At 37.6% G+C, this 12,958-nt stretch overlaps 1 protein-coding gene across 1 annotated transcript; it reads right to left on the reverse strand.

Moving 5' to 3' along the window:
- Positions 1-1,008: 1,008 nt before the first annotated feature.
- LOC117992295 (uncharacterized) lies at positions 1,009-10,646 on the reverse strand. Its single transcript, XM_069505856.1, has 6 exons — positions 10,491-10,646; positions 8,187-8,266; positions 5,932-6,018; positions 4,589-4,840; positions 3,271-3,403; positions 1,009-2,384 (listed from the first exon to the last, which is right to left on the reverse strand). The coding sequence occupies exons 2-6, from the start codon at positions 8,259-8,261 to the stop codon at positions 2,173-2,175; spliced, it is 759 nt and encodes a 252-aa protein (XP_069361957.1). The 5' UTR covers positions 8,262-8,266; positions 10,491-10,646; the 3' UTR covers positions 1,009-2,172.
- Positions 10,647-12,958: the final 2,312 nt, after the last annotated feature.

The following is a 12,958-nucleotide window of genomic DNA, read 5'->3' on the forward strand; positions in this document are numbered from 1 at the left end:
GCTAGTGGCTACTCCTCATGCCGGTACTAATTCTGTTGTACACAATTTCTAAACGACATTAAAATGCGCGTGACGTGGACGTGGGCGTGGAGAGGGTCGTTACAAGTTGTAGTTGTGCTCAACACATTATTATTAAGTAAGTATGAAAGACTTTAAAGTTTTAACTAAGCTAATTGCCTAAAAAATTCTATTTATTGCTAGAACCATAATAGAGTTCCATTATTATAATATTTAAGTCATACTGGTACCTAATTAATTTTTGTTAATGGCCTGTGGAGTGTGGAGTTTTACAAAAATATATTATAATGCAAACATAATACCTGCATATACCCATTTACCGACCTGTTACCTTGAAAGAAATAAAAGGCGTAAAATAAAAACCGCGTTTACTTGAAAAATTATCATCCACTAATTATTTCATACGCTTTTTGCCTTTTGATGCGTTCCAGTAACCTATTTTTTCAACTGTGTCATTGTTTTTTTTTTTCATATTTTAACTCGGTAGGTACTTGTTCATGTTTGAGAGCAGAAACTGATTGACTGACTTATTAACAAACAACTCAAATCACTGAGTTCAGAAACTTCAGAATTCGTTCTCTCTATAACCACACCCCCGACACTCCATCTCCATACAAGCGAACTAGTTAATTACCTATTACTACTACCGGAACTCCAGCCTGTTCGCACACGATTTGTGTGTGCCAGTGCGGTAGTGCCAGAAGCCGTGCCATTACGTTGTGGTCCACGATAAAATGGGAGGAGAGCAATGTGTGTCGCTTCTTTCTCAGATACAATAGTTCTAGTTTTCTGTACTTGTAACCAATGATATTAGAAGAATCTAATATCATTGCTTGTAACACAGATAATCTATTTAAGATGTCTCCATTAAGAAAAGGTGCTGAAAAATTTAAACGCGATCTTTAAAAAAATTTAAACAAACGTCGCGCATGGATCAAGTCGCGGGAAAAAGCTTTCTAACTTCTTTGGTATTGAAATAAAAAACTTAGGTTTCGTTTAAAGTTTTGAGTTTATTTCCCAGTTTAAGTTACAATATAATCTGTCAGATTTTTTTACACAATAAAGGAGATCTCAACTAGGATGCAAGAGCCCTAAAAGGTGCATTTTCAATATTATACATCACATGCGAGCGTCATAGGCTGCATCGGGCATCCGTTCATCGAAAATATGTCAACAAATGTCACATCAGAGGCAATCTCTGCCGATCAAGATTTCTCATTTTCAAGTTTTGCTATTGAAAAATCGAATGCCTGCACTGCTCGAGTCGAGAGAGCAGCAAATGCCTCTTGCGGCTCATTTCGTGGTATACGAACACCTTAATAAACCAAAGTCAAGCCGCATGCATGATTTTTACATAGTGCCTATATTACTTATTCGCGATTCAGATTCTTCCAAATATGGATGACGTTATTACCAGAAAGTTTTAGTGCCACGGAAAAATACACAGCTTGCAGCCCGTCTTTGTATGAATATATTTTTTCCCAATCTTTTCAGAGTTAACGCAGACGACTGCTTTTTGTCTGACACAAATTTTAATCTGAAAACGGCAGACTTTAAATGGCGTTAAGCTATACTGCCATGATTTAACTAAAAAAAGCCGTTAGTTGCAAAAAATATTTTCTTGAGTTTTCGACAAGAAACGTGAGCATTTTCACAAACTAATGTTTAAAAAAAATAATGCTAAGTAGGTATACAGCTGTTGAGTTAGTTTTTATTTTGGCCCTATGTTCTTAGCATTCTTTTTTAGAAACAGTACTTAGTTTTAAATTTTTGCCGATTACTCAGAATTATTTTTGCAGTTAACGACTTTTTAAGGGACGGCAGTATATCAGAGTGCACATTATCTCCGCGTACAATACCGTCTGGTTGAATGCAAGTTTACTCATATTATGTTATATTCTCCTCCCTTCGTTACAAATCGGATCTATGTAGTTGGCGAAAGTTGGTCAATATTGTGGGACGTCTGCGGTAAAATTATTCTATCTACGCCGGCCGTTTATGTTCAGATTATTATAAGTCGTCTGCAATAGGCCTTAAAGGCTTCGGTAAGGTTATAATTTAAGAATAATAAATAAAATTTCTTAGCTTAATTTACACACAATTAATAGTATAGGAAAGACTAATATGAGATTTCTATAGTTATCTAATGGCCCTTTAACATTGTTGTGGTTCCACTCCTTCTTTAGGTTCTGCCTTCTTCTCTTCTATAACAAAAACCGTGTCTTTCTTCTCATCAACACGAGTCATTGGTCCGTTGACTAGACATTCTATGTAAGATGGTGGTTCGTCAGCCGTCTTCCTTGCCTTTTCATTCCTCAAGAATATGATGTATTTGTTGATAATAACCAGGAATATGGTCGCGATACCTGGAAGAGAAAGTAGAATAATTAATCTTCTTCTTTAACACTTCGATTTATTATTAGTATATAGATGACAACTTAGCCCTTGACTGAATTCTGGTTAAGTTTTACTTTTTCTGTGATCTCACCTGGTAAGTGACGTGCTGTGTAAAAGAACTAGCTTGGAAGCCTGGCAACACGGCTTTACTAGAAGTTTAAAAGGTTGTAGCCCTATACAATTTTCAAATTGACCCAATCGATTATTATCGATCCCTACCAAAGTGTTTTCCACTGCCAAGGGTAAGGTGTCAATTATAGAGATAATTTTCTTTCTACATATCCCTTCTCTTCTCTTTAATCAGACTTGTTGGTATTATGTATTAATATTTAATAATAAAAAAATACCCCGAGGTTGGACATCCAACAGGATCAGAGCGTCTTACACCCTCATCATCATCATCATGATCAACACATCACCGGCTCACTATAGAGCACGGGTCTCCTCTCAGAGTGAGAAGGGTTTTGGCCATAATCTACCACGCTGGCCATGTGCGGATTGATAGACTTCACACACCTTTGAGAACATTATGGAGAACTCTCAGGCATGCAGGTTTCTTCACGAGGTTTTCCTTCACCGTTAAAGCAGGTGATATTTAATTAATTAAAACGCACATAACTCCAAAAAGTTAGAGGTGCGTGCCCGGGATCGAACCCCCGACCTCCGATTAGAAGGCGGACGTCCTAACCACTAGGCTACCACTGCTACTACCACTACGCCTTACACCCTACTGACTATATAATATACTGACTGACTGATTAATCTATGAACGCACAGCTCAAACCACTAGACAATCGGGCTGTTTGGCATGTAGTTTCCTAGAGCTATTCTATGAAAAATGTGAAAAATGCATACAAATATCCGTGAGCTTGAAAGCAGTGACAGCGAAGACGTTCTCAAAGTCGGGCTGGAAGCACAAGTTCAGCAGCTGGATGCCAAGCTTCACCACCGACACCACGAAGAACATACGCATTGGTTCTGGATCTTTCTGCAAAATACACATTAGGAGACAGGTTCAATTATTTACTAAAACTTCCGTAGCGCCACCCGAATCGGGGTTCCGGCTGAAAGCCAGCGCTGTATGCTTTTGTGTACTTATAATTTTTTTACAAAAAAAATAAAAAACCGACTTCGATACACAAACACTAAAAATTGAAAAATAATTTAATTTATTACCGAATATATTATGTATAGAAGAGTTAATATAGTTCTATAATAATACTTTTTGGTGCCGGTGCCAATTAGCTTTAGCTGCGCGAATCGTCTAGACTTCATATTTTTATGAGACTCCACAATGGCACCTCATTGGCACCGACCCCAAAAGATATTATTATGGAACTATATAAACTCTTGTATACATAATATATTCGGTAATAAATTAAATTATTTTTCAATTTTTAGTGTTTGTGTAACGAAGTTGGTTTTAATTTTTTTCGTAAAAAAGTTTTATTTCACAATTTTTAGTGGCCCCATGGTATTGAATTATGCTATGACTGGTTAAAAATCTACTGTTTACTAAGCTATTACATTGATCGCGAGCAATTTACTCTTATCCGTTGAGGAGTTCCAGTATCTATCTTCGAAGATGTTCATCAGACCTTCACCAAATTTAAATGGGACCAACTTTAAAGTATACCCTTTCGAACAAAAAAAGAATTTTCAAAATCGGTCCAGGCGTCTTCGAGTAATCCGGTAACATACATAAAAAAAAAAGATTCCGACGGATTGAGAACCTCCTCCTTTTTTTGAAGTCGGTTAATTAAAAGGCAAGGCAATGCAAGGCGTATTTTATGCTGAGTTAGGACCTTTTTTTCGGGTTGTGCCACACATGACATACTGTTTATTCCGGCGCTTATTCCGTATTAGTAGTTGATCTGTTACAGAGGCATCTCTAGCCCTTGTGGCGCCCGTGTGCAACCAGTACCCTGGCGCCCTCTAGTCTAGTAGGAGCAGGGTCAAAATGGAATACTAACAGTTATATTTACAAACGGAAATTCGGATGCAAATGGTGCAATTTTAAATGATGACGGCATCGGCCATAACACGAGCGCAGGGTCTTTGAGAGCGCCGGCATCGCCGCATCTTTGGAGGTGTCGCATTAGAGGGCGCTGCACCATAGGTAAAGACGCCTCTGATCTGTTACCAAAGAAAATAAAATAAAAAATCCTCTAACCTTATGAACACCAGCCACAAAAGTCAAAACAAACTTGAGCCATACAGCGTTGATCAAGAAGTACAGTATATCCACAATATGAACGTGCAGCATCCCAGGGTAGCATGTTGGCTCCTTGTCAGCTATGGGCAGGTAGTCGATAGGGATCTTGTTGTAGTAGTGGAATATCAGTGGGAAGGGGTAGAAGCCGTGGGTTCCGAGGTTTATGATCACTAGTACTGGCTCCAACCAATTCCATTGAACAGCACGCAGCTAAAGACAAACAGAATATATTATAAGTAGGTGTATAGAGTCGTGATAGCCTAGTGGTTAAGACATCCGCTTCCTCTTCAGGAGGTCAGGGGTTCGATCCCGGGCCCGCACCTCTAACTTTTCGGAGTTATGTGTGTTTTAGAAATCAAATATCACTCACTTTAACGGTGAAGGAAAACATCGTGACGGAACCTGCATGCCTGAGAGTTCTCCATAATGTTCTCTAAGGTGGGTATGAAGTTTGCCAATCTGCATTTGGCCAGCGTGGTGAACTATGGCCAAACCATTCTCATACTGAGAGGAGACCCGTGCTCTGTAGTGAGCCGGCGATGGGTTGATCATGATGATGATGTAGGTTGTTTGTAATGATAAATGTAGCAATCATTTTAATTGTTATGTTGATTTCCTGTACAATTTCCTGTCTCACAACAATATTGTACTTCCTTTAATATGGGTTGCTTGGTAACGCTTTAGTATATTATCATCAACTTTTGGTATATTTATCAACTACTAGCTGATGCCCGCGACTTCGTTCGCCAGGATTTATGTTTTTGAAAATCCCATGGGAACTCATTAATTTTCCGGGATAAAACGCCTATGTCACTCCATTTAGGGTTGATTATAATTTTCAACTGTATAATATGTTATTTTACTGTATACAAAAAAAACAATTACATAGGACATCACTACCCCTATTATAAATTAGAAAGTGTGTTTGTTTGTTGGTTTGTCCTTCAATCACATCCCAACGGAGCAACAGATCGACGTGATTATTTGTATGGGTATAGTTAAAGAGTGACATGGGCTACTTTTTATCCCGGGAAATCAAAGAGTTCCCACGGGATTTTCAAAAACCTAAATCTACGCGTACGAAGTTGCGGCCATTAGCTAGTACTGTTATAATTTCGTTAAAACCATATTTGTGTGCCTTCTTTCTTATTTTGGATGCCTAAAAGGATTTGTAGAAGTCTATGTCGATGACAACAGTTGAATTGAATTACGTAATCAGATGTTTATTTCGCTCGACACTTAGCATACGAATGAAATTCTGAGTATAGGTAGCACCGTGCTGTCAATATTGAATTACTCACGCTCTCCTTGCTAACATCGCATTGGAAGCCGTTGGTGACAATGAAGACAATGACCACGTGACACCCGATGTCAATAAGACTGGCGATCTGAAAAACAACAAATTAAATTACAAAGTGTTTGTCTACCAAGAAAAAAATCGAATGATTAAGTAAAAAGTAAAAAGATCGAATAATCCCATTTCGCGGATTATAAAGGCGAAATGTATGGAAAAGTCTGGGTCGCCCGAGCGCAAATTTGTTGCACGCTTTTTATAAATATTTAGTGTATTAAACGTTGAATGTAAGTAAATACGAAATTTTATTGAAATTGTTTTTATATCAATCGAATGAAACTGGTTTTTCTTCTAATGGTCGTGTAAAAAAATGCGTATTTTGGGGAAAATGTATCGAGCCAAATTGTGCCAATTGTGTTTTGGCTCTCGTAATTCACGAAAGAATATCTTTAATTTATATAATATTAAAAAGTAAATACACAAATTAGTGGTTTTTGAGACCAAAACTTGATTCTTTGAACATCCGAAAATTAGTGTCTTTTGGGACGCACGGCGCCTTAAGTATTTTTTATTTTTTTAAATCATCAACCGATAGAGATCCACTGCTGGACATAGGTCTCTTGTAGGGACTTTCACATGTGACGGTCTTGCGCCGCCTGAATCCAGCGGCTCCCTGCGACTCGTTTGATGTTGTCTGTCCACCTACTTAGTGAGGGATCTTCCAACGTCAACGGTGCGAACTATGTGCTCTGCCTATTGCCACTTTAGTGCCACTTCAACTTCGCAAGTAACAACCTGCTGAACTACGTCCTGTATTATTTTTTATTATTTAAAAATACTAACATAAATATATACGGAATATATTTATATAAAAACATGGAAAATAAACAAGTTTGACACTACAATTTAAGTCGATTCTCGTCCTAGTTGAAATGCGTAGCACTCGATTTGTATAAAAACGCAACTACTTATGTATAAAGTTCGGGAAGATCCCGTTTTAATAAAACATAAATGAGCAATAGCAAACAAACGAATCGTTGATTATAATCAAAATAAATGTAACCAAATGAACTTTAACCCTTATATTTTGTTATCACTATAAACGATTCGTCACTCTCAAGTCTCAATAGGTTTTAGGTATTTAGCTCATAGAATCATCATCAACATTGAAATTAATTCCCAGCAAAGATTTTTGCGAACTGCGACTCTCTTTTAGGTAGCTTAACGTTCCTTAATTTTGTTACTGACACGACACACCGATCATCAAAATTCTAAGGTAGATAGGTAGGTACTTCACGCTTCAAATTTTGAACACAGTTTTTGTTAAGAGTATAATTCAATTCAGTTCAAATCATTTATTCAAAGTAGCCTTCTATTACTATTATAGGTACTCTTTTTGTTGGTCGGGATACAGAGGATCTAATATATAAAGCAAGGAAAAACTAGCATTTGCTGAATCTTTCTTTGATTTCACGTCACACATAGCCTTATTCAACATATTATCGTTAATTCAGGATCAAACTAAGAGTTCTCTCACTGTAGTAAGTTTATAATATTATGTCAACTATCAATTCACATTAAAAATAAAAATGTTTGTGTTGGAAAGACCTATCTAGCATTCTAGTGCGTAGTAGGTACCATCTAGTGCGAGTAACATAGATATTATTGGTTACCAACTTAGTAGGTAGGTAAACCTACTCAAATTGCAATAAGAAATAAATACCTAGTAGTTTTATTACAAGTTTAAGGAAATATGATATCTACTTATTATTTTATTACTGAGGTAGGTATCAAGTTGCAAAAAAAAACTGAGTTTTAAAATTATATTAGGTATAACCTACAGCGGCTAGGTATCTACATTCTACATATACAGACAATCTATTACAATTTAAATAATAGATAAATGGCTATTCGTGAATAGAGCGCAGCGCGCAGGATTATTATGTAACAGTGTTTTGTATTGTAACTACCTTATACTCGCGATTTCATCCACGTGGATTACACAAATTTCAAACCCCTATTTCACCCCCTTAGGGGTTGAATTTACAAAAATCCTTTCTTGGCGGATGCCTACGCTATAATAGCTATTTGCATTCAAAATTTCAGCCCGATCCGTCCTGTAGTTTGCGCTGTGCGTTGATAGACCAGTCAGGCAGTCAGTCAGTTAGTCAGTCCCCTTCTCCTTTTATATATTTAGATTGTAATGACTGAAGACTTTACCTAGTAGGTAGGTACCTACTTAAATATCAACATATATTTTACCAGATTCAAATATCCAATGGCGAAACAGTTAGCTCGAAGATTGACCCCAAGGCCCAAGCTTCTGGCAACTCGCATTTTTTCTGAAAAATTAAAAAATACCATCTTCTAACCATCTTGATACTATTTAGAACTAGCGACCACCTGCGGCTTTGCTCCCGTGCAAATTTCGATTAAATTATAAAAGGAACATCTGTGCATTTCAGCTTTCTAAGGCCCAAGGGTTGATGAGTCAGTCAGTGCACTCACTGACTGACACATCGATCCTTGGATCAGGAGTTTTATTATAGGTATTTCAGGTTGGTCAGGATTTTTCTCTTTTTATAATCTAGGTACCTAGCTTATTCCCGCGACTTCATCCGCGTGGACTACATAAATTTCAAACCCCTAATTTACCCCTTTATTGCTTGAATTTTCAAAAATCCTTTCTGAGCGGATGTCTACGTCATAATAGCTATCTGCATGCAAAATTTCAGCCCGATCCGTCCTGTAGTTAGAGCTGTAAGTTGATAATTCAGTCAGTCAGTCAGTCAGTCAGCTTTTCTTTTTTTAAATATATATAAGAATATTTTAGAATAGGTAGGTACTAGATAAGTTAATTAAGTAGGTACTTACCTATTTTGAAAAATAAATTCATGTTTTCTAAATAAATATTTAAAAATATACTACTTAACCTATTTACTAAATTAACGAAGTACCTACCTATTTACGGTTATCAATACGTAATTAATGTTAATTGAACTTTCTATGTAGGTTATTAGATAATGATATGTAAGTACCTATTTTGGTAGGTAAGTACATATTATTTGCACGTAACTACCTTTTGTATTTATATACTGTGACATTACCACAAATTCAACATGGCGGTCCTTAGTACCTATTCGTCTTCTAGATAATACTAGCTTATGCTCGCGACTTCGTCCTCGTGGACTACACAAATTTCAAACCCCTAATTCACCCCTTTAGGGGCAGAATTTTCAAAAATCGTTTCTTAGCGGATGCCTACGTCTTAATAGCTATCTGCGTGAAAAATTTCAGCCCGAGCCGTCCAGTAGTTTGAGCTGTGTGTTCAGTCAGTCAGTCAGTCACCTTTTCCTTTTATATATTTAGATTAGGTAGGTATGTAGAAAATATTTCCATTTCTAAAATACATATCTACATAAATGTACCATGTTAGGTTTACTGGTTTTCCTCTCATCTATATAAGTAATGACCTAAGTACCTATGATTATTACTAAAATGGGACTATCCATCATCAGTATAAATTATTAATAAATTAATACCATAATTAGCTTATTACGTCATACATCAAGGAATAATTATTATATTTATTAAAAATAAACTTAGGTAGACGTATCTAAATATATAAAAGGAAAAGCTGACAGACATGATCAACACACCGTTCAAATTGCTGGACGGATCGGGCTAAAATTTGGCATGCAGATAGCTATTAGAGGTGCGTGCCCGGGATCGAACCCCCGACCTCCGATCAGAAGGCAGACGTCCTACCTACCGACTAGGCTATCACAGCTTTGCATGGGTATAAACTGTACCCATGCAAAAAGTAACGTTGATCCGTTGCTCCGTTGCGACGTGATTGAAGGACAAACCAACAAACAAACACATTTTCGCATTTATAATAGGGGTAGGTAGTGATAATTGGTAGGTAGGTTTACTAGATGATGTGCGCGACTTCGTCTGCGTGAAAACAGGTTTTTTAAAAATCTCGTGTGAACTCTGTCATTTTCCGGGATAAAAAGTATTAAGGCCATTTATAATTATTGTTATACCTTATGGATAGGCTATAACAATTACTTACTTACCTATATAGATATAGGTAAGTACCTACTATTATTAATCCAAAAATGTGTTTGTTTGTCCTTCAATCACGTCACAAGGGAGCAACGGATCGGCGTGATTTTTTTGCATGGATATAGTTGAAAACCTGGAGAGTGACATAGGCTACTTTTATTCCGAAAAACCTAAGTCCACGTGGACGAAGTCATGGGTAGATCAGGTAGTAATATTATTATAATAAGGGTATGTAGAACAAATAGGTATAGGTAAGTAAGTAGGTATACTTGTCTATCCTATGCCGATAAACACGTGTAAATAAATAAATAAATAATAGGTAGGTACCGGTCAAATAGATCGTTGTATATTCTCTACTCCATACTACACAATATAATTAGGTGTAGGTGTTCCTTGCATAGCCAGATGGAAACGATTTCACCGCAATTCACGCAATACTAATTACCTACTACACTAAAATATGACCAAATTATTGTTTAAACATGACCAACTTACTTGTTTAAGTCCTAATGCAGCACAATTATCCACTTGGCACGTAAAAACAATACTAAAATGATATAAAACGCTGGTCGCTGACACGGTCCAAATTATAGCAAGATCGACAACATACAATGCGCAGTTGCGCACGCGCAGTGCAAGATGTTTGTGTGCGGTGATCTACATAGTGTAGTGAAGACACAGAGGGACATAATGAAGTGCCGGACGCGTCGTGCCGGCTGATTTACCAGACTGATTTACTAGCTTTCTAAGGCCCAAGGGTTGATGACTTGATGAGTCAGTCAGTGCACTCACTGACTGACTCATCAACCCTTGGATCAGGAGTTTTATTATAGGTACTATCAGATTGATCAGGATTTTTCTCTTTTTATAATAACTAGCTATGCTTATAGATTTTTACAATAACTAGTCGCGAGTATACTCGCGATTTCGTCCGTGTGGACTACACAAATTCTAAACCCCTTAGGGGTAAAATTTCCAAAAATCCTTTCTTAGCGGATGCCGGCATCATAATAGCTATCTGCATGCCAAATTTCAGCCCGATCCGTCCAGTAGTTTGAGCTGTGCGTTCATAGATCAGTCAGTCAGTCAGTTACCTTTTCGTTTTGTATATTTAGATTCGCCAACACAAACATTCCCCCATATCCTGAATAGTGTGGCCAGTTGATTTGTTTAATGCTGAATTCTTATCATTTTCCGAATCTTTATAGTGAGCTGTATCATGTTCGTGTGTGCACATAATGCCACCAATAGAAGTCGCTGGAGGGAGATCGCACGAGCAGCAGTGAGGAATTCATAGCCACGACCACTCTGTCAAGAGTGAACGATTGAGAAGAAGATCATGTTCGTACTTTGTCCACGATAGTCTCTCAACGTAGACTTGTGAATTACACAAGGGATATTTTAAGTGCACCGGTACACTCTCAATTTCTTCACTATGGGACGGTAATCCGACATGAACCGAGAAAGATCAGGCAAAGACCAACATCTGTACGTGCTCGTCAAGGCACGGGCGTGTAGAACCAAATATTTTTTCTTTTGAATCATATTATTATAAGTCCCACAAATTGCTATTGCACTGGAACCATGTCTCATTAACATCGAAATGATGTCATTTTGACGTCATTTGACGTATATTTAAGTAAAAATTTACCATCAGCTCGAAACTTCAGTCTAGTGCTGACGTCACTAAAATGGCGGCCACGGGCATTAGCAATTTGCGGGACTTATACCTACAATTAATATTTTAAAAGAAGAGACCATAAGACCTCTGTGATTTAATTACACTGTACTTTTGAATGTGTTAGTGTAACCTTCATGGAAAGCCCAGAATGAACTGCAGTTATAATATTATGCTTCAAGGAAAAATTTAAGTGTCGACTCAATTGCGGATCCATTGTGACATTTAGATTGGAATGTTCTCAAACTGATATTCGGAGTGCGTAATGTATGTTAAATTATACGAAAGCATAACTAATAGAAAAGGTGTGTGTTTGTTATGTGTAAGTGGTGTCATCTAGCGTTATTTTATTTATTTCATAAGATCTGCAATATCTGGTGTCACTCGAACATGGATCCTTTAGGCACAAGTCTCGGGGACTTACGGGCTTGTCAGGTCCAACCAATCCATGCGTCACAATGTCATCCTGCCGGTTCAAGCCTCACGGTAGGCGCCTAGGGCGTTGCCCCCGATTTCATTATTATTTTATTCAGATAAATAAGTTGGTCCGTCTCACATGCTGGTAAGTGATGATGCAGTCTAAGATAGAAGCAGGCTAACCTGGAATGGCGGTTTTTAGGGTTCCGTACCCCAAAAGGAAAAAGAAATCCTTAAAGGATCACTTCGTTGTCTCTCAGTCATGTCTGTCAAGAAAACCTATAGCCTATAGGGTACTTCCCGTTGACCTAGAATCATGAAATTTGGCAGGTAGGTCGGTCTTATAGCACAACCAAAGTAATAAATCCGAAAACGGTGTATTTGTAGTTAGTGTAGTTACATCTTTAAAAAAATATTAAAACGTATTCATGAGCAAATAATTAGTATTTTCAAACCCGGGCGCCTAGTCCTAGGGGGCGTGAGTGCCTAGACTTGATTTTGGGGGTGCCGAAAATGACAGAAAATATATGCACCTTCCTTGAGCGATATTTAAAAAAAATGAGCTAACGCTAAGCCAAATTTCCGCTGGCCTGAACTATGCAGCCTTTACCTATATACATAGGTACTGTATTTCGTAACATCATATTTCATCATCATCATCATGATCAACCCATCACCGGCTCACTACAGAGCGCGGGTCTCCTCTCAGAGTGAGAAGGGTTTTGGCCATAGTCTACCACGCTGACCATGTGCGGATTGGTAGACTTCACACACCTTTGAGAACATTATAGAGAACTCTCAGTCATGCAGGTTACCTCACGATGTTTTCCTTCACCGTTGAAGCAAGTGATATTTTAATTAATTAAAA

Source organism: Maniola hyperantus, chromosome 21 (assembly GCF_902806685.2).
Source record: "Maniola hyperantus chromosome 21, iAphHyp1.2, whole genome shotgun sequence".
Lineage (NCBI taxonomy): Eukaryota > Metazoa > Arthropoda > Insecta > Lepidoptera > Nymphalidae > Maniola > Maniola hyperantus.